The sequence below is a fragment of the Amia ocellicauda genome, chromosome 12 (genome assembly GCF_036373705.1).
Source record: "Amia ocellicauda isolate fAmiCal2 chromosome 12, fAmiCal2.hap1, whole genome shotgun sequence".
Taxonomy (NCBI): Eukaryota; Metazoa; Chordata; class Actinopteri; order Amiiformes; family Amiidae; genus Amia; species Amia ocellicauda.
The window spans coordinates 25,569,546-25,597,319 of NC_089861.1; the positions used below are offsets into that span (position 1 = coordinate 25,569,546).

Here is a 27,774-nt window from a genome sequence, read left to right on the forward strand (position 1 = left end):
TACAGTTTCTCAATTGCTTAGACAATTCCTGGAACAACTCACCATTTTCTCAAATCTTCACACACAATTTAAAAAACTCACACCCAACAATACAAACTTCTTGGTCCCAATTCAAACTTTGCCCTCAGAGAGCACTCACAAGCTGTCAAAAACACAGACTACATGACTGTTTGTTACTCACTGGAGGGATTAACTCAAAACACTGCTACCAAAAAGGTTTTCATAAAAATAATTTTGAACTTTGTAAAATCACAGCACTGACTATCCAGATAACCTTTCAAGAACACCCTGGCGAGAGAAATTCAAAATAGTACTGTAATAAATACCTCTTTCATTAGTGGATAAGGGAATACTACTGTACATACTGTTTTGGTCAAAAACCTGACCTTTGAAAATGTCACACTGACAAAACATGTAAGGAAGAGTCCATGCACAGTAAAATACCCAATTTCCAAAAACTTTATTTCCAAATGCAGCAAATGTACAGGTTACTCAGCATCAGCATTCTCATCATCTGGGTCAGGCCATAATATCTCATCAACATCACACATTGTGTTTGATCTTGGGAGGCAGTGTTGGAAAAATGCCCTTATGTGCCTTAGACTATGTTCTTGTTCATGGAATGACAATGAGGGAAACAGGACAAAGAGTACAACCCAATTTGAACAGATTATCTGTGGCCACAATAATCAGGACCTTCAGAGAAGAGAACAGGTAATTGTTTCTTTTTATTTTGGTCAGTGAAAGTTTACTGTATGCATTTGATTCAGTACATCACTTTGTCAATAGAAAGGGGACTAGGGGAAAAAAGAACCTTTCTTATCATACATTTTACATATAGAAGTAATGTCCATTTACTATTTTTACCGTAAGTATACGTTTGTAAGTGCATTTTCCCATTTTGTAGAATTGCAAGACAACCACATGAGGGTGGAAGGACTGCTATGTTCTCCCAACAGCAAGAGGCTCTCATTATTGATCTGGTCCTTCAAAACAATGCCATCCGACTGTGTGAAATAAAGCAGAGTTGTTGAACACAATGTAAACTTTGAAGGAATCAACAGTGTCCGCCTTTCTACCATTGACCGGCTGATCCAACGCAACAGGGTATGCATGAAGCAAGTGTACAGAGTGCCCTTTGAGCGCAACTCGGAAAGGGTCAAAGATCTACGATTTCAGTATATGCAAGTAAGTGTACACTCAGACACTTTCAGTGCTGATGCTTACAGTAAAAGTCTATGTTACTAGCCTACTGTTACTGTAAACTGTACTATATTGTAGTGTATGTAAATCAGGAGTGCATACAAATACACTATTGCAGAAGTCTGTCTTTCTGTATCACTTACTAAACTACTTATTTAACTATTTTTATATAGAGAGAGTGTTTGAATTGGATTCCATGGAAAGGCCCCATGAATACATTCTTGCATTCTTTGTGCAGCCATAAGTAATCGTGGGGTTCTCCACCATCATGCAACCCTGGGGCCATATAACACGGGCCATTTCTGGGTGGACTTCGGGATGCTTTGTTTGAGTGTGAGCAGCAGGATCATCAGCAGGCAGTACATCCTGTCCATGTCCTGGTTTGAGACAATGTCAGCTTTCACCGTGGTGTCAAGATACATGAGTGGTTCAACATCAACCAGCGATTCATAAATGTTTGCCTTCCACTTTGCAGTAATTGCAGTACTTACAGTATACAATATATTGGCTATACTAAGTTGTGATTACTTTTTTTTAAAATTGCAAAATGTGTTTATTATATACAATTTAAAAAAAAATCTGTAACTACATGCCCTAGACGCTGTGTTCTCCATTTTGTGATGTAGTGTCTAATGAATGCTCTGTAGTGTTTATATATTGACTGGCTGTGTGTATGATCTGAAAGCATTGATTGATTTTGAGCACAGATTAAATATTTTTGAGTTGTTTGTTTGATTTTGCCAGAAGAGTCAAGGGTTTTGTGAATGTAGTTTGAAGATTTGCTTTTGTGTTTAAAGTTATGAGAAAATGGGTGAAGGTTTCAATAAATGTGTCTTAGCAATTGTGAAACACCGTAATATCTGAGGCTCTTGTCCTGTAGCTCCTACTGTCGCCACCAGAGGGCAGAATTTGGTTAGAAACTGCTGCGCTGTAATTATCGCACATATTCGCTTTGGACTTTGGCGGTTTACGAAGAAGGACTACAGATAGACAAAATATATAACCTCACAATACTGCACTACAGTATATTACACTACACAGTATTTTATTAAACTATAGTACTACCCTGCAGTTGCAGTATATTACACTACACTATACACTCACCTAAAGGATTATTAGGAACACCATACTAATACTGTGTTTGACCCCCTTTCGCCTTCAGAACTGCCTTAATTCTACGTGGCATTGATTCAACAAGGTGCTGAAAGCATTCTTTAGAAATGTTGGCCCATATTGATAGGATAGCATCTTGCAGTTGATGGAGATTTGTGGGATGCACATCCAGGGCACGAAGCTCCCGTTCCACCACATCCCAAAGATGCTCTATTGGGTTGAGATCTGGTGACTGTGGGGGCCAGTTTAGTACAGTGAACTCATTGTCATGTTCAAGAAACCAATTTGAAATGATTCGACCTTTGTGACATGGTGCATTATCCTGCTGGAAGTAGCCATCAGAGGATGGGTACATGGTGGTCATAAAGGGATGGACATGGTCAGAAACAATGCTCAGGTAGGCCGTGGCATTTAAACGATGCCCAATTGGCACTAAGGGGCCTAAAGTGTGCCAAGAAAACATCCCCCACACCATTACACCACCACCACCAGCCTGCACAGTGGTAACAAGGCATGATGGATCCATGTTCTCATTCTGTTTACGCCAAATTCTGACTCTACCATCTGAATGTCTCAACAGAAATCGAGACTCATCAGACCAGGCAACATTTTTCCAGTCTTCAACTGTCCAATTTTGGCGAGCTTGTGCAAATTGTAGCCTCTTTTTCCTATTTGTAGTGGAGATGAGTGGTACCCGGTGGGGTCTTCTGCTGTTGTAGCCCATCCGCCTCACGGTTGTACGTGTTGTGGCTTCACAAATGCTTTGCTGCATACCTCGGTTGTAACGAGTGGTTATTTCAGTCAAAGTTGCTCTTCTATCAGCTTGAATCAGTCGGCCCATTCTCCTCTGACCTCTAGCATCAACAAGGCATTTTCGCCCACAGGACTGCCGCATACTGGATGTTTTTCCCTTTTCACACCATTCTTTGTAAACCCTAGAAATGGTTGTGCGTGAAAATCCCAGTAACTGAGCAGATTGTGAAATACTCAGACCGGCCCGTCTGGCACCAACAACCATGCCACGCTCAAAATTGCTTAAATCACCTTTCTTTCCCATTCAGACATTCAGTTTGGAGTTCAGGAGATTGTCTTGACCAGGACCACACCCCTAAATGCATTGAAGCAACTGCCATGTGATTGGTTGGTTAGATCATTGCATTAATGAGAAATTGAACAGGTGTTCCTAATAATCCTTTAGGTGAGTGTATATGACTGTATTAATCAACACTACAGTTCACACAGAGAGTCATCACAATCTGAACAAACTCCCCAGCGATGTGGTTGAAGCTGAAAATTTGGGAACATTTAAAAATAGACTGGATAGGATCCTGGGATCACTCAGTTATTAATGGACACCAAACGAGCACGATGGGTCGAATGGCCTCCTCTCGCTTGTACACTTTCTTATGTTCTAACAGTACTACACTGACCCATACCTCTATGTGCTGCTGTTCTAGGTTATTGTGTTTCACCGTATTGTGCAGAAGACTCTTGTAGTGTGGCTGTCAGCCATATGATATGTGTGTGTGTGTGTGTGTGTAGAACACTATCGAGAGAGAAGTGATATATCACACACACACACAGACACACACACAGAGATATAGACACACACACACACACACACACAAAAACACACCCAGCAGCCAAGGCTTGTCTTTTCCATTTTAATTTATTCAACATTCAACAATTGTAACGGCACGGTGAGAAGCTGTGAGGCACAAACAGGACGAGAAACGTGCGTGAGGGGGCGAATAATTGCCATAGCGACGCCATCACCAGCCACTAAACTGACACCCAGGAGGGCCGCCACCCCGAATTTAAAGTGTGATGAGATGTCTCCCTTCTCCTCAGGGCTGCCGGCCACCCTTTCTGGATCTGTAACTGGTCTGATTTTCTCCAGCTGTGTTTCTTAAATATAAATAAAGCAAAATACATTCTGTGCTTAAAAAGACCAGAGACCGCCTGACCGCAGGGCTGTGAGAGACGTGAGAGTTAGCAGTAGTAGCCGTAATATTAATAGTAGCAGTAGTAGCAGTGTCAGGATTTGTGGCCCTGGTGTGTGATGAATAGCTGGTGAATTGCTGTCTCATGTCCCTCAGCCTCAGTTAGAGCACCTGTAGGAGTCTCTTTATAGCATTGCACTGCATCAACACTTTCAAGCAAAAACGAAACAAAATTAAATAATGTACTTCCTTTGGATCTCTCTCTCTCTCTCTCTCTCTCCCTATCTCTCTCCCTCTCACTCTCGTGCTCTTTCTCAGTATCGTGATTTGCGACACATGTCACAACGGCAGGCACGTGCAGTCAGGATCTCGATGTCGTCGTGGTGACGCCCGTGAGGACAGTCCAGACGCACCTTCACCTGTAAGACAGTCAGACACACAGAGTCAGACACAGAGAGAGATACAGACACACAGAGACACACAGAGAGAGACACAGAGAGACACAGAGAGAGATACAGACACAGAGAGACACAGAGAGACACAGACACACAGAGACACACAGAGACACACAGAGAGAGACACAGAGAGACACAGAGAGAGATACAGACACAGAGAGACACAGAGAGACACAGACACACAGAGACACACAGAGAGACACAGAGAGAGACACAGACACACAGAGACACACAAAGAGACACAGAGAGAGATACAGAGACACAGAGAGACACAGACACACAGAGACACAGAGAGACACAGACCCACAGAGACACTGAGAGACACAGACACACAGAGACACAGAGAGACACAGACACGCAGAGACACAGAGAGACACAAACACACAGAGACACAGAGAGACACAGACACACAGAGACACAGAGAGAGATACAGAGACACTGAGAGACACAGACACACAGAGACACAGAGAGACACAGACACACAGAGACACACAGAGAGACACACAGAGACACAGAGAGAGATACAGAGACACTGAGACACACAGAGACACAGAGAGACACAGACACACAGAGGCAGAGGCCCTCGTCCCTCGTACCCGCATGTCCTTGCTGATGGTGCAGCAGCGGGAGGCCGAGGTGATGTTGCGGGTGAAGTTGCTGGCCAGCAGTACGGAGTAGCGCGAGGGGAAGGCGCTGGACTCGCAGTAGCCCACACAAGCGTGCACCACCTGGGTCCCCCGGCACGTGCCTCGCCGGTCACTGCGGATTGTCACGTTGAAGGCTGAGGGGGAGGAGAAAAAGATATCAACAACCCTGTGTTGTTAGTGTGTGGCAGTATGTAGGTGGCTGTTGTGAGTGTGGCTGGTTAGCGCGCGCGCGCGCGCGCGTGTGTGTGTGTGTGTGTGTGTGTGTGTGTTGCTGGCCTCTGTACTCACGGTACAGGTGGCAGCCCGGCCCCAGGGCCTCGTAGCTCCAGCCGGAGGGGGGCAGCAGCAGCAGCAGGAGGATGGGCACGAGGAGTGGCAGCAGGGGCAGGAGGGAGCAGCCCAGGGTGAGACGAGAAGACATGGTGGCTCTGGGCAGGACATGGGTGGGGGGGCAAACATAAGTGGAATTCAACTCTGGTCACTCAGTTCTAAACTCTTCATTCATGTTCTTAAACACAGCACAGATGTGTCTATAACGACACAAATATATACAGCTCTGGAAAAAAATAAGAGACCACTTAACATTGATTTCTGAACTTGGAGTGGTCTCTTAATTTTTTCCAGGGCTGTATATATGCACAGAGCTGCTTCTAGGCATAAGTGGCTGCTAAGGGCCCCATAGCAAAATAAATAAATACATGAATCGAATATATTTTCAATGATTTCCTTTAATTGATTTTCATAAATGATCACAGTGATCAGTTTTCTAACAATTAACAGATTATGATTTTTTTCATGAGTGAGTCATGCCTAGGGGCGTCATGGAATAAAACAACATAATTTAGGCACTAGAAACCTGCCATCGATCTGTGGCTGCGTAGCGTCTGCATCCTAATGGTTTGGGTGTGGCAGAAAAGAAGAAGAAATATATATTTTAGGATTATGACGTGACCAAATTATAATGTTGGAAAATAGACCAAGAACATACAAATCAGGCACACACAAAAGTGTAAAAATGATCAAACTGAAGATGATAAACAAGCACAAGAGTAAGGTATTGTAATATTTGGTAATGCTTAGTTTTTATTGCTGTACACCAAATAGCGTTTTATTATAACATGGTATATATACAGCTCTGGAAAAAATAAAGAGACCACTCCAAGTTCAGAAATCAGTGTTAAGTCGTCTCTTAATTTTTTCCAGAGCTGTATATATTTGTGTCAGTAAAAATATATGCTATAACACTGCAACTGAGGTTTGCAGTATCAATGATCAAGTTAGCTAATTAGCTAGTAAGCTAAAATCAGCAAACAGGATTTGTCAGTTGTAGCTTGGTCTATGTAGACTTATTTAAACCTGTAGAGTGTGTAATAAATATCAGTCAGGACCTTTGTTGACTGACAGACTTCACATGATGGGGTGCTGCTGACTATGACTAAGCCTGGGTCAAAAATGTGTAAAACATTGAACATATGTCATTGTAAAAAATGGCATCGGGAAATGCAGGTCTACCTGATTATTTCACCAAATAAATCATTTACGCTAACAAACAGGAAGATTCTTACTGTAATGTGAAAACTACAGATATACCTAGTATGCAAGCAAGTGTATATAATACAGCCATCCATCAATCCATTTTCGAAACCACTTATACTGGTGAGGGTCGTGGGGAAACCGGAGCCGATCCCGGCAAGCATAGGGCGCAAGGCAGGAATACACCCAGGACGGGACGCCAGTCCATCGCTTGGCAAGTGTATAATACATCATATGTGAAAAACATTTCCAATTCAGAACATTCTGTGTCCATAAAGTTCTAATGCATGTATAACCTCCTCAGGAGCCCTACTGAAGTATTTTGGTGGAATATCCTCAGCTCAACCAAGATCACCTACCTCTTCTGGTGTTCCACACTTTTATTAATAAAAGATGATGCTGTTAACAGATCCCTCTTTAGTCTTTACATGTATATTTTTATATTGTATGTTTGTTCGTACATATGTGTGCTAATACAAACATTTACAGGACGGCTTAAGTCTATGTTAGTTTGATGTTGTGCCAAGTGGGCTACAGTGAGGGCAAATCAAATCCTGCTTAGGGCCCCCAAGAGGATAGAAACAGCCCTGTATATACGAGCTGCAGCAAAACCCCTCCAGGCCCTGCAGGCTGCACTCAGAAGCCCACTTACTGTTAAGATTAAACTTCAGTATCTACACAAGAGTCTCCTTCTTCAGGATAGCACTCCCGGCGATTTACAAGAAATGTGGGGATTTACACCAGAGCAAGGACTTTACAAACAGCTGCCGTTAACACATCTATATCTATATGTGTATAGAGACGAGCCAAAGTAACCACAAGCCACTGTACTGATCCTGTGGCATGCACTCATTCATTGTATGATATTATAAACACATCATATCCTATTTAACATACAGCACAATAGGAGCGTCTGTTCCTGTCTGAGGTGATGCCACACCCGCTCTGATAGTGCTGAGTGCTGTGTAATTTATTGAATGATATTAATGTTTATTATTTTTATTTTTTTTAGCAGACTCCTTTATCCAGGGCGACTGACAATTGTAACAATATATTACATTATATTTACACACAATTACACATTTATACAACTGGGTTTTTACTGGAGCAATCTAGGTACAGTACATTGCTCAAGGGTATAACAGCAGTGTGTTCCCCACCTGGATTGAACCTAAAACCCTCCCCTCAGGAGTCCAGAGCCCTGACCACTACTCCACACTGCTGCCCAGTTCATGAAGGTTCTCTCTCTCCCTCCGCTGAGGAGAAATCCTCTCTCTGTCGGCCCTCCTGGCCTCAGCCTCTCAACACTGGATTCCTGCAGCCGGGTTTGAGCTCCTGGTCGAGAGAGATGATACCAACAGCAGCCCCACAGAGCGGCTCCACTGAGCCCATCCTGTCCAGTCAGACCAGAGCACTGAGCCGGACCCTCCGTACTGGGCGACTCTGCTATCAGACAGGGGGGTCTTATAGCTCAGTCTGCTGGGTGGAGGACAGACCTCATGAAATCACAATGCTGGGGAGTGGCCCCCAGTCAGACCCACTACACTGGCCCAGATTTGCTTATTTTTCTATAGAGAGAAGAGTCTAAGTGCTGGCCGAGAGCAGGAGCACAGCTGTGAACATCTGTGTGCACATCTGCACATCACTGTGTACAATAAACCTCAAATTGAGCTGTAGGTTCCCTAAAAGGAAACAGTGACTGATGTTTGTGCCTGAAATAAGACCCACACGCTTGCAGGTCCCATGCTCGAGTGACAGCGGAGGTTTACCTGGGCATCAGTGTGGGGGTCCAGGGTCCGGTGGCTCGTGCAGGTGTGTGCAGGTGTGTGCTGTGCAGCGGATCTGCTGCTATATGTAGGGCAGGTAAGACAGACTCCCCCTTCAGCACCTGGACCCACCCCTCCGCCCCTCCCTCCCTCCCTCCCTCCCTCCTGTCCCATCTCCCTCCCTCTCATCTCTGCTTTCACAGACACACACAGACAGACAGACAAACAGACACACACACACACAGTGACAGACAGACAGAAAGATATACACAGATAGACACACACACTAATGCAGACGGACACAGACACACCACACACTCACAGAGACTGACAACTGTGAAAAGGGAAAGAAAGAGAGCAAGAGACGGTGGAAAAAGAGGGGGGAAGAAGACACTTTCCACTGATGGAAGAGAAAAATCAGTCACCGTTTCCTGTGGGAAACCTGCGGCTCAACGCCGTGTCTATTGTACACAGTGACGTGCAGATCTGCACACAGTCAGAGCTCCTCTTGGGTCTGACTGGGGCCCAATCTGGGCCAGTGTAGTGTGAGTGAGCAAGTGTGTGTGAGTGTGAGTGTGCCAGTGTGTGTGTAAGTGAGAGTGTGTCAGTGTGAGTGTGTGTGTCCTTATTCCAGTGATAATTGTGCCTCACCCCTCCCAGCCGTCAGATAGGTGGCTGTCTGCCATGCTGCTGTGTCTCTTGGAGGTGAGAGCCGGGCTTCCAGCAGGCTGCAGGCCGCTCCCCTCCAGGCCCGGGCTGCCTCAGCAATGACCTCATTCCCTGGCACTCCAGCCGCACACTCGACTCAAGTTTAATTAATTAAGATCTGTGTCTTTCTTCCGTTCTTCTTTTTTTTTCTTTGCACGGTTCGTTACAAAGGTGACCGAAATGTTCTGAGAAGGGGAGGAGGGGAGGATGATGTAATTTGTATATATACAGTATATAATTTATTTTATTTTATCTACTTCATTTTTGTTTTTATTTCTTTAATTATCATTCTGTCTTCCCTTTGTTCATTCCTTGCTCTGCCTCTCAGTGTGTTTTTTTTCAGTCTTACTCCTGATTTATTTACAGCTCTTGTTTTAGACACATATTTGAGTTTTGTATTGGCTCATGTACGCAGGAGGTCAAGGGTCAGAGTCACCATGATTAAACGTGTAAAACCACCCCCACATGGGACAGGTAGACAGACAGACATACACTACCGGTCAAAGGTTTTAGAACACCCCCATTTTCCCAGTTTTTATTAAAATGTAACCAGTTCTAGTCCAGTGAATAACCTGAAATGGTACAAAGGAAAGTAGTAAAGTGCCAGAGGATAAAAAAAGTTTAGGTTACAAAATTTTTCACATCAGAGAATGCTTCACATTGTTAGAAAGTGGAGAGTCTCAGCTTTCATGGGATACCAAACAGTTGGCAAACAACACAACAGTGAAGAGCACACATGGGATTAGAGAAGTGCACAGATTTGGAGCCCTTTTAAGGGTACCAGAGAGGTTGTCATCTTAAGGGGTTAAATTTTGTTACACAAAACGATTCCATGATTTCTTTCTCCAATTGTTTATTTGTTCTATGCCTTAATTTCAGAGTACATTGAGACATTGAACTGCGTACATTTCAATTAAAACTGGAAAAACTGAGGCGTTCTAAAACTTTTGACCGGTAGTGTACAGACAGACAGACAGACAGAGAGAGTCATAGACAGGCAGGGACAGACAGACAGACAGACAGAGACAGACAGACAGACAGAGAGAGAGATAGACAGAGACAGACAGACAGACAGAGAGAGAGATAGAGAGAGAGATAGACAGAGACAGACAGACAGACAGACAGAGAGAGAGATAGACAGTGACAGACAGACAGACAGACAGAGAGATAGAGAGAGAGATAGACAGAGACAGACAGACAGACAGACAGAGAGAGAGAGATGGCCGAGACAGACAGACTGAGAGGAAGATTCCATTGCCTACACTAAACCTGCTACCTGGGAGATAGGCAGTGAATAACAATACCAATACAGTTATAATAATAATACTGATCAGTAAGATCATAGGATCACTTGTTGAACTTTCTTTTCCCAGAAGCAATAAAACAACTTCAATCAACAGCAACAAAGGACAAGAAGAGAGATGCACGCAACACAGACACACACACTCACCCAGTCCCAATCTCACACTCTAACACAGACACACAGACACTCTCGCACACTCACACACACACTCACACACACTCTCTCACACACACACAGCAAAATGAGTTGCCATAGAGAAAAAAACAAAACAGTGTCCACTGAGCAGGAAGGCAGTGGCGGTTTCCATGGTGATCCATTCCCCCCCCTCACCTCAAGCCAACAGCAGGTGACAAGAGAGGGGGGGCAGGGAGCCCAAGGCAGAGGGGATTCTCCACCCCCCCACCAAAGGAACTCACAGACAGGAGCTAAAATTCAATTAGCCTAACGATGGAAACAGTGTAGCAGCCAGCTGACACCTCAAAATAGCAAGTGGAAAAGGGCCCGCGTGAGAGAGAGGCTCCGGGTCTCCAGGCGACCGAGTCAAACGCCTGAAAATAAACAGAGTTCCAGAGCACAGAGTCATCCGCGAGATCCAGCAATCCAGCACACAGGGGGGTATTTCTCTCTCTCTCTCTCTCTCTTTGATGTTTTTGATGCAGGTTTACAGTTTTTCTCAATTGCTTGAGCACATTTGTCCAAACAGAATTCACTTTTACAATGTACACGTGCCTCAAACAGAAACACATTTGGCCAAAATTACACAAATACTTTGCAAAATGCACTAAGACTCTCAAAACAGAAAACAACACTTCACAAAATCAAATCAGTCCGTCAAAACAGTATAATTTGTCATCTAATGAAAAGCCACAGCCTCAGCCACTTCACAATGGCACAATAAACACTAATAGTGAGCATCAATTTGACATGGTCAGCCCTGAGTTCATGCTCTCTGTCCATGGCTGCTTGTTGGTAAAATACAGTAAGCATAAATGGCCAGTAAACATTTCACCCCAGCATGAGCTGAACTCATGTTCTCTGAGTGACTCATGTCAAGACCAAAGTAGAAACAATTTCACTCAATGGCAAAACATACTTTGACAAAAGATTTTACTATATTCAGATACAGTAGTGTTGTTGATACATTGAATGATGCTGGAATTACAGTAAACATAAATTAAAATAAATCAAGTCGACTGAAGATACTCAGGACCAAGCTGGTAGTTACGACTATACACTCACCTAAAGGATTATTAGGAACACCTGTTCAATTTCTCATTAATGCAATTATCTAACCAACCAATCACATGGCAGTTGCTTCAATGCATTTAGGGGTGTGGTCCTGGTCAAGACAATCTCCTGAACTCCAAACTGAATGCCTGAATGGGAAAGAAAGGTGATTTAAGCAATTTTGAGCGTGGCATGGTTGTTGGTATTTCACAATCTGCTCAGTTACTGGGATTTTCACGCACAACCATTTCTAGGGTTTACAAAGAATGTTGTGAAAAGGGAAAAACATCCAGTATGCGGCAGTCCTGTGGGCGAAAATGCCATGTTGATGCTAGAGGTCAGAGGAGAATGGGCCGACTGATTCAAGCTGATAGAAGAGCAACTTTGACTGAAATAAGCACTCGTTACAACCCAGGTATGCAGCAAAGCATTTGTGAAGCCACAACACGTACAACCTTGAGGCGGATGGGCTACAACAGCAGAAGACCCCACCGGGTACCACTCATCTCCACTACAAATAGGAAAAAGAGGCTACAATTTGCACAAGCTCGCCAAAATTGGACAGTTGAAGACTGGAAAAATGTTGCCTGGTCTGATGAGTCTCGATTTCTGTTGAGACATTCAGATGGTAGAGTCAGAATTTGGCGTAAACAGAATGAGAACATGGATCCATCATGCCTTGTTACCACTGTGCAGGCTGGTGGTGGTGGTGTAATGGTGTGGGGGATGTTTTCTTGGCACACTTTAGGCCCCTTAGTGCCACTTGGGCATCATTTAAATGCCACGGCCTACCTGAGCATTGTTTCTGACCATGTCCATCCCTTTATGACCACCATGTACCCATCCTCTGATGGCTACTTCCAGCAGGATAATGCACCATGTCACAAAGGTCGAATCATTTCAAATTGGTTTCTTGAACATGACAATGAGTTCACTGTACTAAACTGGCCCCCACAGTCACCAGATCTCAACCCAATAGAGCATCTTTGGGATGTGGTGGAACGGGAGCTTCGTGCCCTGGATGTGCATCCCACAAATCTCCATCAACTGCAAGATGCTATCCTATCAATATGGGCCAACATTTCTAAAGAATGCTTTCAGCACCTTGTTGAATCAATGCCACGTAGAATTAAGGCAGTTCTGAAGGCGAAAGGGGGTCAAACACAGTATTAGTATGGTGTTCCTAATAATCCTTTAGGTGAGTGTATATATGAACCATATATGTTACATACAAAAAAGAAAAACTCAAAGTTTGGCATATCAAGCCTCAGCAGCTCTCTCTCACAGGGGGTACAATTCTATTGTACAAGATGTCGGGGACAGTGACACAATTGTCACCATTTTGGCTCTGTACGCCACCACAATGGATTTGAAAGGAAAAAATCAAGATGTGCTTTAAGTGTAGACTTTCATCTTTAATTCGAGGGTAGTTACATCCAAATTGGGTGAACGGTCCTCCCAGTTTTAGGGGCTCAAAAGTAATTGGACAAACTAACATAATCATGAATTCAATTGTGAGTTTCAATACTTGGTTGCAAATCCTTTGCAGTCAATGACTGAAGTCTGGAGCCCATAGACATCACCAGATGCTGGGTTTCTTCCATGGTGATGCTCTGCCAGGCCTGCACTGCAGCAGTCTTTAGTTCCTGCTTGTTCACCTAAAACTAGTCTTGGGTTGCTTTGGCAGTATGCTTCGGGTCATTGTCCTTCTGCACTGTGAAGAGCCGTCCAATGCGTTTTGAAGCATTTGGCTGAATCTGAGGAGATAATACAGCCATAAACACTTCAGATTTCATTCTGCTGCTTTTGTCAGCAGTCACAACATCAATAAATACAAGGGAACCAGTTCCCTACCTACCTTCTGGAGGGTGCTCTTGATCTGGCCAACTGTTGTGAAGGGGTTTTTCTTCACCAGGGATAGAATTCTTCTGTCATCCACCACAGTTGTTTTCCATGGTCTTCCGGGCCTTTTGGTGTTCCTGAGCTCACCGGTGCGTTCTTTCTTTTTAATAATGTACTAAATAGTTGATTTGGCCACATCTAATGTTTTTGCTATCGATCTGATTGGTTTGTTTTGATTTCTAAGGCAAAACTGAAGGCAAAACGACCCAAGAACAAGCAGGAACTAAAGACGGCTGCAGTTAAATCCATTGTGGTGGTGTACAGAGCCAAAATTATGACAATTGTGTCACTGTCCAAATATATATGTCAATGGAAACGTGTTTGGTGTCTTCCCCTTTGTGCTGCTGGGCGTCTGCTCAGAAATAAATAATATTAATAATAATAATGAGGATTTGCACATGTGCAGTAGATATTCACACTTGTGGGAGTATGTGTTATTGCCTGTGAGCAAATGTTCTAATTTTTTTTGACAAGACTTACCTAATTGAATGGTGTATAGTGTTGTGTTTGTTTTGCACAAATGTTCTTGGCATTTTGTGTGAAAGCAACCTTAACTGATCTGCTGTGGTGCAGAAATATATGTTGTTCTGCTCTTTTAGGTTATGGTGTTGATCATGTGGACCACATTTTCATTCACATTGACTTAGCAAATGAGAAAAACTGTAGGCTAATCAGGGAGGTCTGGCATCACCCCTTTTCTGCTTCCCTGGGTATGCTGGCTGGATCTCTTTGTGTGCCTGTCTCTTTGTGGGTCTGTTTTTTTGTTTGTGTGCGTCTCTCTATGGGTCTGTCTGTCTCTTTATGTGTGTGTCTGTATATCTTTGTGTGTCTCTTTCTGCCTCTTTGTGTGTGTGTGTTGGTCTGTCTGTGTCTTTGTGTCTATCTTTGTGTGTCAATCTTTCTCTTTCTTTGTGTCTGTCTGTTCATCTGTGTATATCTGTCTGTTTTTCATTTTGTGTCTGTCTGTCTGTACATGTTTGTCTATCTGTGTGTGTGCACATTGTTATTAATCTTTGTTTTCAAGAATGACTTCATCAGCCTGTCTGCACACTCTGTCTCCGGATTACACCCCCCACCCCGCCTGCGTCCCACACACTGACAGACAGAGACTGTGCACTGTACTGAACCGGTGTGTTTAAAACAAGACATCTCTGCCAAAGGGATCAGAGTCCTCTCTCAATAAGAGTTTGTGAACATAAAGAAAACATAAACTGTCCTGCATCCCCAGTCAGACCCACTCAACGGGCCAGATTAGGCCCCAGTCGGACCCACTACACTACTGCTGATTAGCTGTGCTGTGCTACCTTCACAGGACAGATTATTTGCCTTAAAAACACAAAAACTTGCCAAGATCGTTCTTCTTACATCGTTAAAATCTGAAAGTCTTCCTCCTTGGCACGGTGAAAGGAGGCGGGGGGCCATGTGTCTTTTAGTTGCAGGGAAGGAGAGGAAGCTGGAGACCAAGACACTTCTGAACTTTATTAATGGACGCCAACACTTTCAACAGGGGGACTGAACAGCAGTTCAGAGTCAAACAGTGAACTGTCTCTGCCTGTCTGTATCTGTATGTCTGTCTGTCTCACTCTATATGTCTCTGTCGGTCTCAGCGCAGGGGTGGATCCTCAGAGCCAGTAGTAATGACAGGGGCAGGGGCGCCAGTCACAGGCGGGCCCGTCTCTAGCTATCCCTGTGGCCGAAGAAGAGGGAGAAGGGAAACAGCTTCCTGAAGGGGGGCGGGAAGAGGGAAGAAAAGAAGAAAATGGTGTCTCTTTAAAGAAGAAAAACAAATGCAGTCCCAGGTACAACAGGTTGGTCTGGCTGGGCCGTGTGAGACTGTGGATTGGCTGAGCTGTGGGAGACATGTATGCTTATTGTATTCTGTACTGATTGTATCATGGGGGAGTGGATATGCCTTGTTGTTTGTTGGCTACCTGGCTAAGTTACCAAGCATGCCCCCGTGGCCTCCTGCCTTGCCCGGAGTCTCGCCAGCCTTGCCCTGCGTTCCCGTGTCCCCTGCGCCGCCCAGCACCCCTGCGCTCCGAACGGGAGAGACATCTGTGAAAGGAGAGACGGGTGTGTGATTCTTCCATTTCCTGTTAAGAGGGTCCCATTTTACCAAGGGTGTCCAATAATGAGAGGTTGAGAAGCTGTGCACACTGTCTCACACAGGGGTCGCCAGCGGGACACAGCTACAGGGGGACACTGGTACTCACCGCTCCTCTCCGCTGGGTGGTCGGGGCTCCTGTGCAGGGGCAAGGACAGGCCAGGGGGCTGCAGAGACAGGGATGAGAAGGACAGCTGGATGGCAGACCTGACCTGACCCGACCACTGACCAAATTTCCCATAATATGGAATGCTACCAACATATGTATATATATATATATATATATATATATATATATATATTTATTTTTTTTTTTTCTTTGAGTGTTTTCTTCAGGTTTCAATCCTTTTTTTTATGGCTGGACAAGGTTGATGAAACACCATCCTTTTCTTACTGCAGGAGGCAGTTTTTTCCATATTCTTTTCACATATATATTTTTCTTCTTCTCCTAACTATAACAAAACAGACTCTCCTCTCTTTCTACACTCACCACTCCCCTGTAATAGGAGTCTGTGGCGTCTGGTGGAAATTATCTGAAGTTAATATTTTCCTCATATTAAAAATATATCTGTATATATAATGAAAATAAAGCCATCTTAATTTAATAACCAGGGCATCATGTCTGTGTTTGTCTGTCTGCCTGTGTGTGTCTGTCTGTGTGTTTGTTATGTTTGTGTGTGTGTGTTTGTCTCTGTCTTTGTGTGTCTGTCTATCCATGTGTGTGTGTGAGTGTGTGTGTGTGTCTGTCTCACACACATCATTCATGATGAGTCACCACCTCCCAGCCAGCATGGCCAATCGCATTACGGCGATGGTGCCAGGGACCCAACACTGGATAACATGGTTCCCGCAGTGTGGGGTGACCTCCTGGCAGCTCGGCCGTCATGTGACCAAGGTGGCTAACTGTAAATCGAGTTTATAAACTGAGGTTTGGGAGGAAGACACCCACCAGTCTCACGCCTGACCTCCGGTCTGAGCAGACGTCTCTCAGGGAGGGGCAGCCGACACCCTGCTCTGTGAGCTGGCAGACAGGGCACTGGTCCTCGGGTCACAGATATCTATTGCCCTACGAATGCGCTTCCTTGTGTTTGTCCAGATTCGACACAAATCAGTGCTGCCTCTCCCTCTCCCTCCCTCCCTGTCAAGTGAGATCCATGCGGTCTTGAAGCGTCGTCGTTGTCTCGCCCTTCACCTCTCGCATCATTGCTCTAATCCCCCCTGCCCCCCCGCTACAGAAAGCGCGCCGGGGCGTCTGCGGCTCTGGCGCTAACAGGACGGCCTGCCTCCGAACAATCCCCGGCATTGTGGCGAGACTCACCTCCTCTGGTCCCTCCGGCACTTCCAGGCCGTTACCGCTGAACCGGGTGTCACTGTCAATCCTGTGGTTCGCGAGAGAGCAAAGGCAAATAAAAGAGTGAACAATGACAAGGAGCAGAATGATCATATTCATAATCAGTTATTTTAAATCCCCCACATACTGTGAATCCATTGTGAGTCAACCGTGCTTTACATAAGTACGAAATTAAAAAGAAACAAAAACAGCACAGAGACAGCATGTCAGGTAGGCCCAGAACGCCATGCGTAGCCCCGGGATAGTTCAGCGCTGGCTCAGCGCACACAGACGCCCGGCTGACCCATTATGGATTTTGATCCTCTGAGGCGATGCTGACGCGGTTCCTTCTGCTTTCGCCCCCCATCTCCTTTGTCTTCTGTTTATATAAACCATTAGTTCTGCTGCGATGGCTGACAGGAGGCCAGGGGAGGCTGGCAAGGCAGGTACATCTTCAATACCTTCAGTTAATGAGTGTTTAATGAGAATGAGAGGGGGCCCAGCTCCTCACAGAATCTGGCCGCACTTCGGAGATTACAGACACACACACACACATACATACACACACAGGCGTAGCCAGAAATTTTAAGCCACTGGAGCAAAGTGACAAATGGGGGGAGGGGGTCACATACACCCAAATACACACTCACACACACACACCCATTCCCTATTACAATACACACACAGACATACAAACACAAACACACACACATTTCCTATACCTATACACACACTCACACATACACACTCACAAACACAGAAATACAAACACACAAACACATTCCCTATAACACACACACACACAAATACACATATTTTCTATAACACACTCTTACAAACAGTACAAATACATATTTGATACATATTAAAAAATCACGATTATACGCACAGTGTATCTGGAGTGTACAGCTCCAAGCCTCCAGTGCCAGGCTGCTCTACAGAGCCCCCAACTGGCTGCTCCACCTTACTGCGCTTGGGAGGCTGTGCTGTGTCCTTCAGGCTGTGCCAGGCTGCTCTGACCTTCAAGACACAGCAGAGGTCATAGTGACAACACAGGGTGCGGGAGACTGCACCAGCACACAAGCAGATATCAATCAATCAATTAATCAACTAATCAATCATTCAACAAAACCAAACACTGAGTGTGTGTGAGTGTGTGTCTCTGTGTGTCTAAGTGTGCCTCCCTCTGTTCGGCCTGCGGCGATAATTCCACCAGACTGGCAGGGATGCGCAGTCACAGACCAAGTGAAACTAAGTCGATTGTGGATAAAATAAATTTAAAAATTGCATAAAATATCCAAGCTGTTTCCTGCCCCACTCAGCTGTCTTCCCTGTGCTGTGCTGTGCTGTTCCTCTCTCTCTCTCTCTCTCTCTCACTCTCGCTCTCTCTCTCTCTCTCTCTCTCTCTCACTCTCTCCGTGTCACAGATGGTGGGGAATGCCGGCTGGTGGCACAAACACCTGCGGGCCAGATGGGGAGAGTGGACAGCAGCCGTACTCACAGGGGTGAGCAGTTCACAGTCCACGGGCTTGTGCGCTGCAAAAGCAAAACAGGATGGAGGTGTGAACATGTACCTATCTGCCCCCTGCCCACTGTAATAGTGCGACCCCAGGACCTAGTTGTGTCCCCTGGCTCACACACCCTGAGGCGCTTCTACTTACCAGGGGAGGTGGGGGTGTGCGGTGCCACGTACAGAGTGCACACAAAGGGGTAGGCCTGCAGCACGGCGCCGCCCTGCTGGAACCGCAGCTCCGACACGCGCTCCCACACGCTCTTGTCTAGCAGCACCGTCGCTAAGGAAACCGGTCAGGTGGCGTATTGGCATTCTTGGCATCTGTGTGTTTATTCTTCCTTCAATTACATTTGTATTTTGCTCTCGCCTCTACTGGCGTCTTTATGTCTCTGTGGGAAGGATACAGGGAAAGATGTTGAAGTGCTCAGTGGCAAAAGGCTGCAGACTGTCCAGATTGGCAAGGACAACTCGAATGGCATCCTGGAAATGAACACAGAGAGAGAGATACACACACACACAGACAGAAACAGTCATACTCACACAGAGACGCACACAGAGACACAAACACAGATACACAGACAAACTGCAGTCTGACATCCTCGCCCATTCCGAGGGTGTGTATTTTTCTCGCAGTCTGAGACTGTGGTGCAGTCCTCCGTGGGACTCACTTCCAGCTCCTGTGCAACGCACTCCTGTGCAACGTGCTCCTGCGTCCGGCCTTCTTCCCCGCTGCGATCAGTGCGAAACCAACAAGACACAGACAAGAGCAACCAAACCCCACTTTCAATATTAAGGGATTGTAGAAATCCAATCTTAGCAAATGTATACAACCTGTTTTGGGCAAATATACAATGTTTTCATCTCATGGAAGCAACAACCTTGAACTATAGATCAATGTTGCCTGATTTCAGAATAACTCTTTTGAGATGATCTTGCTTCTGTAAAAAAATATTTTCTCTCTCTCAACCAGGAGCTCAAACCCGGCTGCAGGAATCCAGTGTTGAGAGGCTGAGGCCAGGAGGGCCGACAGAGAGAGGATTTCTCCTCAGCGGAGGGAGACAGCAGTTATTTCTCCTTTCATAAGGCTGGAATTAACTGATTAGAGTGTTTTTATTATTTATTTTTGTTTAACACAGTTTCATATCCACATGGAGAAGCGAGTGAAGGGGAGGAAGGGGACAGGGATGGGGACAGGGGGTCTGTCACAAGCTTGCCTGCAGTGGATGGCCTTTTGGATCTTGAACTTGTACACGCGCCCGTCAGCGTGGAATAATCTCGTCTCCGGCAGGGGAAAGCTGAAGCTCTGAAGGGGCATTGTGCCGAGAGGGGGCTGTGGCCACAGGAATGAATGGGTCAGAAAATAAAGAAAGGAAATTCAAAATCGTTCTGTATTTCTGTTGAGGCCGAAGCCACTATATTTATGCTGCCTCATGGCCAGGTGAGCATTTAAAATGATAACTTGTTCTCAATGCCCTTACCTGGTTAATTCAAGGTTTGAATTTGAATTGAAATTAAGTTTATTTATGTTGCAAACGTATGGGTCATCCGTATCACAGGCACCTTGGATATTAATGACAGATGCTTTTACAATAATAATAATATTATTATTATTATTAATAGTCGTAGTAGTATTGAGAGATACATTCATGATCTTGTGTTTTTGTCCAAACAAAACTCTACCTGAGCAGAAAATCACATTAAACTAAAAAGTGTTACAGTTCAACACTAGAGGGCGCCGGTAGATCGCGCATATGGGGATACAAGATTGAACCACTTTATTACTGAAAGAACAACCTCAACAACAACTTAAAACCCAGGAACACGACGGATTCAATCACACTGTCACTGAGGCCTGCACATTTCAGACAGCGGCGCAAATGGCGTCTGATATGTCCGTCGCAATTGAAGATGACAGTAATTGTTTCTCTATGGTATGTACCTTATTCTACAAAATAATCGTACCACGATTCATAGTAGGTTGAATATATACATTCCCGACACTGTTTTTATTATTCGTGCGTGTGGCGTCGCTGCAGTACCTTCCCGAGGCCGCGCCGCTCCCGAGCACAACGGTCACCGTGCGCGTGAGGGTGACGTAGTGAAACGTCACTTCCCCCGCTGACGTCACACCGTCGTGCTTTGCATTTAAACGAGTGCATGTTTCACTTTGTGACATACAGACACGGATATAGGCTGTATATATGCGTTTATATGTGTGTGTCTGTATATCACAAAGTTAAACATATAAGTATATAGCATATCATGTGTACGATGGTAAAAAAACAAAAACAAACTCATGTTATAAAATGGCAAAAACTAGTACTTTATACTGAACTGGAGATATCCGGGTCATGACCTGCGCGGCTTCAATGCTGCATCGGCTCTCAAACGGTTAAAAGAGCCTCGCAGTGAGTGAAGGCAGCCATTGTGGCGCCCCGCCTCCTCCCGGCCCGGGTCTGATTGGCTAGCGGCTCGGCCAATCAGCGGCCGCTGTCTCCTGAGTCTCCATGGTGACGGCGGCCTTCTCCTGCCCCGCGTCTCGTGACCGCGGTCAGGTGACCCGTGTTGGGACGCGCCTGCGCAGTAGCTGCACCAACTGAGCCGCGCAGTGTGGCGAGTGAGAAGCTGCAGCAAGGTACGATTTATATATATGTGATATTTTAAGGGGTCACTTTACAGTAGCCAGTACAACTCACAGCATATAACTGTTGTTAATCCTAATTACTCGTCACGATTTATTTAATGTGCTTTGTTGTTTTTCCCCAATCAACATACTGCAACTTGATTTATTTGCAGTTACTTTTTTAAACTAAAACTGAACACACAGCGATCTGTATTTATTTGGGTTTATTTAGCACAGAAATCACTTAAGCGGAATTTTGACTCTTACATCTTATTATTCATATTATTTATTTCCAAGTATGCCAACTCGCAGCTCTCACAAGGAACGCTATGAAAGCATCACACAGGGCAGTAAATACAGCCGGTACAATCAGCACACATCCCAGTACAGATGGGCTAACCAGTGCAAACGAAGGGGTGGGATTACTATATTGTATTCTGCACTATGCACTATATTCTGCAATACACTGTACTGTCCTGAATTATTCATTTCCTTGCAGATGCACTTACCCAGGGCAACTCAGTTCTCACAAGCAATCAAAGCATCACACAGTGCAGTAAATACAATCAGTACAATTAGCACACAGCCCAGTACAGATGAGCTAAGTGTGTCTCCCTCAGTGCAAGAGGTAAGAAAGTCCTGCCCCTGGTATGTGCTCCTGGGTGGGAGCAGGCATCGGAGAATTGGCAGTAAAGTGATCGAGGCAAAAACACAGAAGGGGATCTGAGTTTAATCAGGAAGGGCACAGAGTGCTGAGCTGCCTATATTAGGTGATCTCTGTTAGAAATAATGGAAATGCTCTGATTGGTCAGATTATGACTCTGGGGTGAGGGTTTGATGAGGTCATGGGGAGCTGAGCTGGAGTGAGATCTAACCGGGGGGGAGGCAGGAGCACCTGTGTAATGCAAGGCTGTGCTTTAGGACTGTGGTGTCCCCCACTCTGTGCAGGTGCGATGGCAGAGGGAGCAGAGGGGCGGCCTGGCCGGGCGGTGCGTCTGAACAATGGCGAGTGGATGCCGCTGCTGGGGCTGGGCACCTTCCGGCTGCGCGGGTACGAGGAGGTACACCGCTGTGTGGACGCGGCGCTGGGGGCAGGGTACCGGGCCTTCGACACAGCCGCCGTGTACCGCAACGAGGAGGAGCTGGGCCGGGCGCTGCGGGAGCTACTGCCCAAACATGGTGAGACAGGGAAGGGGTACTAGGGTGTGTGTGATGATGTGAAATTGTGTGTGTGTTGCTCAAGGCCCCACTGTGTCATGCAGGCCTGGACAGGAGTCAAGTGTTCATCACCAGCAAGCTTGGGCCGCGGGACCAGGGCCTGGGGGCGGGGGAGGCGCTGGGCCGGAGCCTGGCGGCACTGGACTGCGGCTACCTGGACCTCTTCCTGGTGCACTGGCCCGGCACGCAGGGCTGGGAGGCCGCTGACCTGCGTAACCCTGAGAACCGGAGGCAGACCTGGGTGGCGCTGGAGGCAGAGCACCGGAAGGGGCAGGTCAGGGCCATCGGTGTGTCTAATTACACGTCTGCCCACCTGAGACAGCTGCTGCAGGAGTGCACGGTGCCCCCTGCTGTGCTGCAGGTGGAGTTGCACCCCCGACTGCCCCAGACTGAGCTGCTGCAGCTGTGCAGGGAGAGTGGCATACATCTGCAGGTACCAATGTGCCTTCTAAGGTCCATACAGATCTGCACTGGGTGGTATGGAGTGTATACAACACACATTTTCAGTTGAGATAAAAACACTGACTACAGCACCTCAGAGTCCCACTGGTCCAAATCTGATTACCCCCTCTTTCCCCCAGGCATACTCCTCTCTTGGTACAGGCGAGCTGCTGGGGCACCCCCTCGTACAGGAAGTGGCACGGTCCTGTCAGAGGAGCCCCGCCCACGTGCTGCTGCGCTGGGCCCTGGAACAGGAAGTGGGCGTCATCCCGAAGTCCTCCCAGCCCACCCGCATCACAGAAAACGCGCAGATCTTCGACTTCCTGCTGTCCCCCGAGGCCATGGAGTGGCTGGGGCAGCTGGCCGACGGCACGCACTACTGCTGGGACCCCAACACTGTGACGTAACGTCAGTCACACCCACCCTACACTGCGGTTACAAGGGAAGCAGATGGGTCAGTGCTTTTGCTGGGTGAACTGTTTTGTATGTTGTATGTATGTATGCATTTTTTTTATGGTTATATGTAAATATGAAGTTATTTTATTGGATTTTTATGAAAAGAATATATATGTCTTACTCAGACTGGAGTACAGTAGGATACAACAATTCTTAGCACACAAAACTTCCCAGATTGACTTGTCCCATTGTTATAGCATTGGTTAAATGAAACGGACTATCTGTTGCTTATTGATGATGTCACTGCTGTGCTCAGGTGGAAAATGAAGTTGGTAATCTGACCGTTGCATTTAAAAAAAAAAAGCTTTTTCTGAGGTGTCCAGCTCTCATCGGGTGAGAGGACACACCAGTCAATAGGCTTATATTTAAAATGGAAATGGAGAGAAGTAAACGGGAGCCAAATCCATGGTGCCGCCCTGTGGGCCAGCGTGGGGAGTGCGTCGCACAGCACTTAAACAACCCGCACAGCCCTGTTCTGCAGTTTAATAAAATGGTCCTTTTATTACCATCCGTATCAATCGTGCATACACAGATCATATCGTTTTCATTATATCTTTACAAAAGTTTGGTAAAAAGATTTTCAAGTCTTCAACCACCGAATTCAAGTAATGTTTCAGAAATATATAGAAGACACAAACAATATGGTATTCATATTTTACAGCTGAAGAGTGCAGTTGCAGGTCTGACCTTGACAAATTCCCAGTTCCCAGGTCTGACAGGGACAAAGAGACTTGCAATGTGTTTGACTGGACTCGAAACATCAAAGACTGGACAGCCTGGCACCAAATAAATCAGTTATTAATTTCATACCACAGTAACATAACACACAACCTATACTTCATAGAAAAAATGTGTGTGTATATATATATATTTGAAGGAGGATTGTCTCAAGCACATTGTTGAGAGAGATGTAGTGACTTGTATATTTAAAATTTCATTATTTTTCAAACAATTTCTTGAACACACTTTGGGAATCCATACAAAAGTAGATATTGCACCCAATTGCTACAATTATTCTTACCAAAAATAAAATTGTATCTATCCTTATCTGTATGTGTTTATTATTTTATTATGATTACGTGTTATTTTGCATAGTGTGCTTTGATGCAGTATAATATAAGGTCAGTCTAGTGGTAATGATCCAGTGATTTTTCCACTCAAAGGTCCCATCTTGGATTTGCCCGATCCCCGGGATTTTGTACATTAAAAAAAAAAAATTAAAAAATGTACATGATAAAACACAAAAGTAGTCCAGGAGTAGTAGTAAAAATAAAAAAAGGAATACAAAAAAATTCACAGTCCTTCTCATTCCCTTGCTTCTCCTCCTGTCTTCCTTCTCTTCTCCTTTCCTCCTGTCTTCCCCTCTCCTCTCCTCAGTACAAAAGGCACTTGCAGCTCTGTCCACATGCGCTGACGAAGTTTAACGTGTGTGTGTGTCTGTATTGGCATGTGTGTGTATGCGAGTCTGTTCTTCTCTCGGTCTCTGCACGTGGCGGATCTGCAGTTGGAGGTCAGGGGTCAGAAGGCCAAGGTTCATTGCACAGGGTCACTGGAGGTGAAGGGGTCAGCCAGCTTGTGCTCAGGCAGTGCCCCTTCCCGGTGGCTCCACAGGAAAGTCCACCAGCTGGGCGACGTTCTCATCTGCCGGGCCGTCCCTGCACTGCTTGCCCTCTTTATCTCCTGAGAATGAGAGAGAGGTTTTACTGACAGGTAAAATCTAGAGGGACTTCTTTCATCCCTCTCCCCGGGCTGGTAGCTTAGATTAACCTCTACATCCCCTTCCCCTCTCCCCCCTTCCACTCCTCCACTCCCTCTCTCCACCTCCATTTCCCCTGCCATTCCTCCAATCCCTCTCTCCCCCCCTGCCATTCCTCCAATCCCTCTCTCCCCCCCTGCCATTCCTCCAATCCCTCTCTCCCCCTCCACTCCCCCCTGCCATTCCTCCAATCCCTCTCTCCCCCTCCACTCCCCCCTGCCATTCCCTCCACTCCCCCACTCTCCCCCCACCATTCCCCCACTCCCCCTCACCATTCCCGCCCTCTCCTCTCCCCTCCCCTCCAACCCCCCCTCACCTCTCCCCTCCAACCCCCCTCACCATTCCCGCCCTCTCCTCTCCCCTCCCCTCCAACCCCCCCTCACCTCTCCCCTCCAACCCCCCCCTCACCATTCCTCATCACCCTGCTCTTACCCCTGTCCCTCCCCCCTCCTCTCTCTCACCCCTGTCACTCCCCCCTCCTCTCTCTCACCCCTCTGTCCAGACAAATGTCGAACTCGTCACTCATGCGGCGCAGCTCCCTGCCATAGCGCCGGGCCGCCCACAGCGCTGGAGGGGCAGAGAGGGAGCGTGCGCGGAAAGGGGTGGTGTCAGGATCTGGCTGCCCTGCCTCCGAGGCCTGAGACTCTGACAGCAGCCTCACCCGGCCCTCACCTGAGTGAAAGAGAGGGAGCAAGAAGAGGGGAGGGCAGAGTGTATGTGTATGTATATGTATATACACATACATACATACAGAGACAGAGAGAGAGAGAACAGTGAGACACAGTATGGGAAGGCATCACCAATCAATCTGCAGAGTAAAATAAATGCGGATTCAGGGGTCACCTGTATAACTCACCAGGCGTTTTGATCACGGGAACAGAGCGGCTGTGGTCCAGCGGAAGTCCCGCCCCCTTGGTCTGCGCCGTCACACCCTCGGATTGGTTATACTCGGTGACGTCATCGGACTTGTCGGAGTCATCGGAAATACTGAACATGTGCGTCATGACAACATCTGAAGGAAACAGATGGACAGACATTCAGAGAGAAGGAACCCACTGCACAAAACGGTAATACACACAAGTATCTCTCAAACCAACCCACCGTAGGCAACTCTGTTACTGGTTAAAAGGTTTTAGGTTTATCGCTAGCAAAAGTGGCGCCAAATACAAATACGTTTTCACTCCTCTTCACCAGAACCAGCTGCCTCTTCGGTTTAAATTACGCCATTTCACAAGCACTGCATACACGACTGACTGACTGACACTAGACTGTGAGAAAAGAGAGAAGACCGCAAAATAAAAATGAAATGCTTCACGAAGTTGCACGAATGAGATGGGACGAATATAACCTAGTGATACAAACAACAACAACAACAACAATAATAATAATAATAATAATAATAACAGAGACAAACAAGCCCATAAAACACCGTCTTCGGTGCCGTGTGGACTGCGTGGACCGCCTGAGCGACCAACAGGGGTCAGGCGAGGACGCAAAGGCAAATCAGACGACACGACACGACACCACGGCTCTGCCTGAAACCCTCCACACTTTCAATCATATAATCTATATATATCCTCCCAACTGTATTGCTGCAAATGCTATTATCAGTATCACTACTACCAGTACTGTACGTCTGCTGTCACTATTAACACGATCGAACTACAACCACCACTTGTACTAGTAATATCCATACACTACGAAAAGCAATCACCAGTAATGACAATAACAACGACAACACAGATAACTGATAGTAAAATACACTTTACTGGACAGCAGAGGCGGACTTCCTGTGGAGATCAAACCCATCTTTCTCCTCCTGCTTTTTCTGCCTCACTCCTTCTCGTCCTCGGTGGCTCTGCCGCGATCCCTTCTTCCTCGTACTCGTACCCCCCCCCTCTCTCTCCTTCCCCAGTTAAATCTGATCTGTAACCGCGGCGGGTGTTTTAATTTCCGCGGTGTGGGTGTCAGCTCGCCGGGATACCGCTGGCCAGCTACCGTCCAGTATGTGCAGTGTGCAGCTGTCTGTCAGTAATAAGCATGCTGATTGTTTTTAATTAGGTTTGTTTTTACCGAGCCGCGATCTTAAATAATCCTGGTGTTGTAACTTCATGTAGGTTGTTTGTTTGGTCGTTTTCTCTTACCCGAACGGTCTCTCTCACTCGGAGCTTACGGCTTCCTCTGCAATATTATGTATTTGTTTATTTTTCTACTATTTTTTAATGTTTCTTTTTTGGGGGTAGGTCGGCAGGTTCCGTTGTCTGCTGCTCCTTGAACACAAGAGTTTCCCCTCCCTCTCGTCCAATCAGCGGGCCCCGTCTTCCGCGCCCGTCAGCCAATCACGCCCGGCCTCCCGCTCCTACTGGCCGCCGACTCACGCCCTTTCCGATGACGTCACTGTTGCGGGCAGGACTCGCCGTGTTTTGTTTACCCGGCCGCGCCGTAAAGTGTGTATATAAGCGCACGCTAAAAGGGAAATCGCCCTCCTGTTATTAAACAAACGCACAGCGCTCTGCTGTTTCAAATATTCAGT

The 27,774-nt window shown here is 46.3% G+C and overlaps 4 protein-coding genes across 7 annotated transcripts; 1 reads left to right on the top strand and 3 right to left on the bottom strand.

The window, feature by feature from the left end:
• Positions 1-3,988: 3,988 nt before the first annotated feature.
• Positions 3,989-8,715, bottom strand: gpha2 (glycoprotein hormone subunit alpha 2). Its single transcript, XM_066717939.1, has 4 exons — positions 8,664-8,715; positions 5,650-5,789; positions 5,311-5,495; positions 3,989-4,678 (listed from the first exon to the last, which is right to left on the bottom strand). Exons 1-4 carry the CDS (start codon positions 8,669-8,671, stop codon positions 4,574-4,576), a joined length of 438 nt encoding a protein of 145 aa, XP_066574036.1. The 5' UTR covers positions 8,672-8,715; the 3' UTR covers positions 3,989-4,573.
• Positions 8,716-15,258: 6,543 nt separating this feature from the next.
• On the bottom strand, positions 15,259-20,831 carry majin (membrane anchored junction protein). Its single transcript, XM_066719005.1, has 11 exons — positions 20,787-20,831; positions 19,962-20,077; positions 19,416-19,476; positions 19,152-19,227; positions 18,896-19,012; positions 18,736-18,770; positions 18,124-18,254; positions 17,223-17,283; positions 16,014-16,071; positions 15,732-15,855; positions 15,259-15,523 (listed from the first exon to the last, which is right to left on the bottom strand). Exons 2-11 carry the CDS (start codon positions 20,060-20,062, stop codon positions 15,478-15,480), a joined length of 810 nt encoding a protein of 269 aa, XP_066575102.1. The 5' UTR covers positions 20,063-20,077; positions 20,787-20,831; the 3' UTR covers positions 15,259-15,477.
• LOC136764720 (glyoxal reductase) lies at positions 20,547-24,532 on the top strand. Of its 3 annotated transcripts, none has more exons than XM_066719003.1 (4): positions 20,547-20,678; positions 22,319-22,549; positions 22,633-23,021; positions 23,170-24,532. In XM_066719003.1, exons 2-4 carry the CDS (start codon positions 22,324-22,326, stop codon positions 23,434-23,436), a joined length of 882 nt encoding a protein of 293 aa, XP_066575100.1. In that variant the 5' UTR covers positions 20,547-20,678; positions 22,319-22,323; the 3' UTR covers positions 23,437-24,532. The 3 variants fall into 3 exon arrangements, with proteins under 3 accessions (XP_066575100.1, XP_066575099.1, XP_066575101.1); XM_066719002.1 differs by lacking the exon at positions 20,547-20,678 and adding an exon at positions 21,293-21,382; XM_066719004.1 differs by lacking the exon at positions 20,547-20,678 and adding an exon at positions 21,410-21,998.
• Positions 24,327-27,542, bottom strand: LOC136764722 (bcl2-associated agonist of cell death-like). 2 transcript variants are annotated; one of them, XM_066719008.1, is made up of 4 exons: positions 27,386-27,542; positions 26,098-26,253; positions 25,732-25,913; positions 24,327-25,165 (listed from the first exon to the last, which is right to left on the bottom strand). In XM_066719008.1, the coding sequence occupies exons 2-4, from the start codon at positions 26,243-26,245 to the stop codon at positions 25,019-25,021; spliced, it is 477 nt and encodes a 158-aa protein (XP_066575105.1). In that variant the 5' UTR covers positions 26,246-26,253; positions 27,386-27,542; the 3' UTR covers positions 24,327-25,018. The 2 variants fall into 2 exon arrangements, with proteins under 2 accessions (XP_066575105.1, XP_066575104.1); XM_066719007.1 differs by lacking the exon at positions 27,386-27,542 and adding an exon at positions 27,011-27,129.
• Between the last annotated feature and the right edge of the window lie 232 nt (positions 27,543-27,774).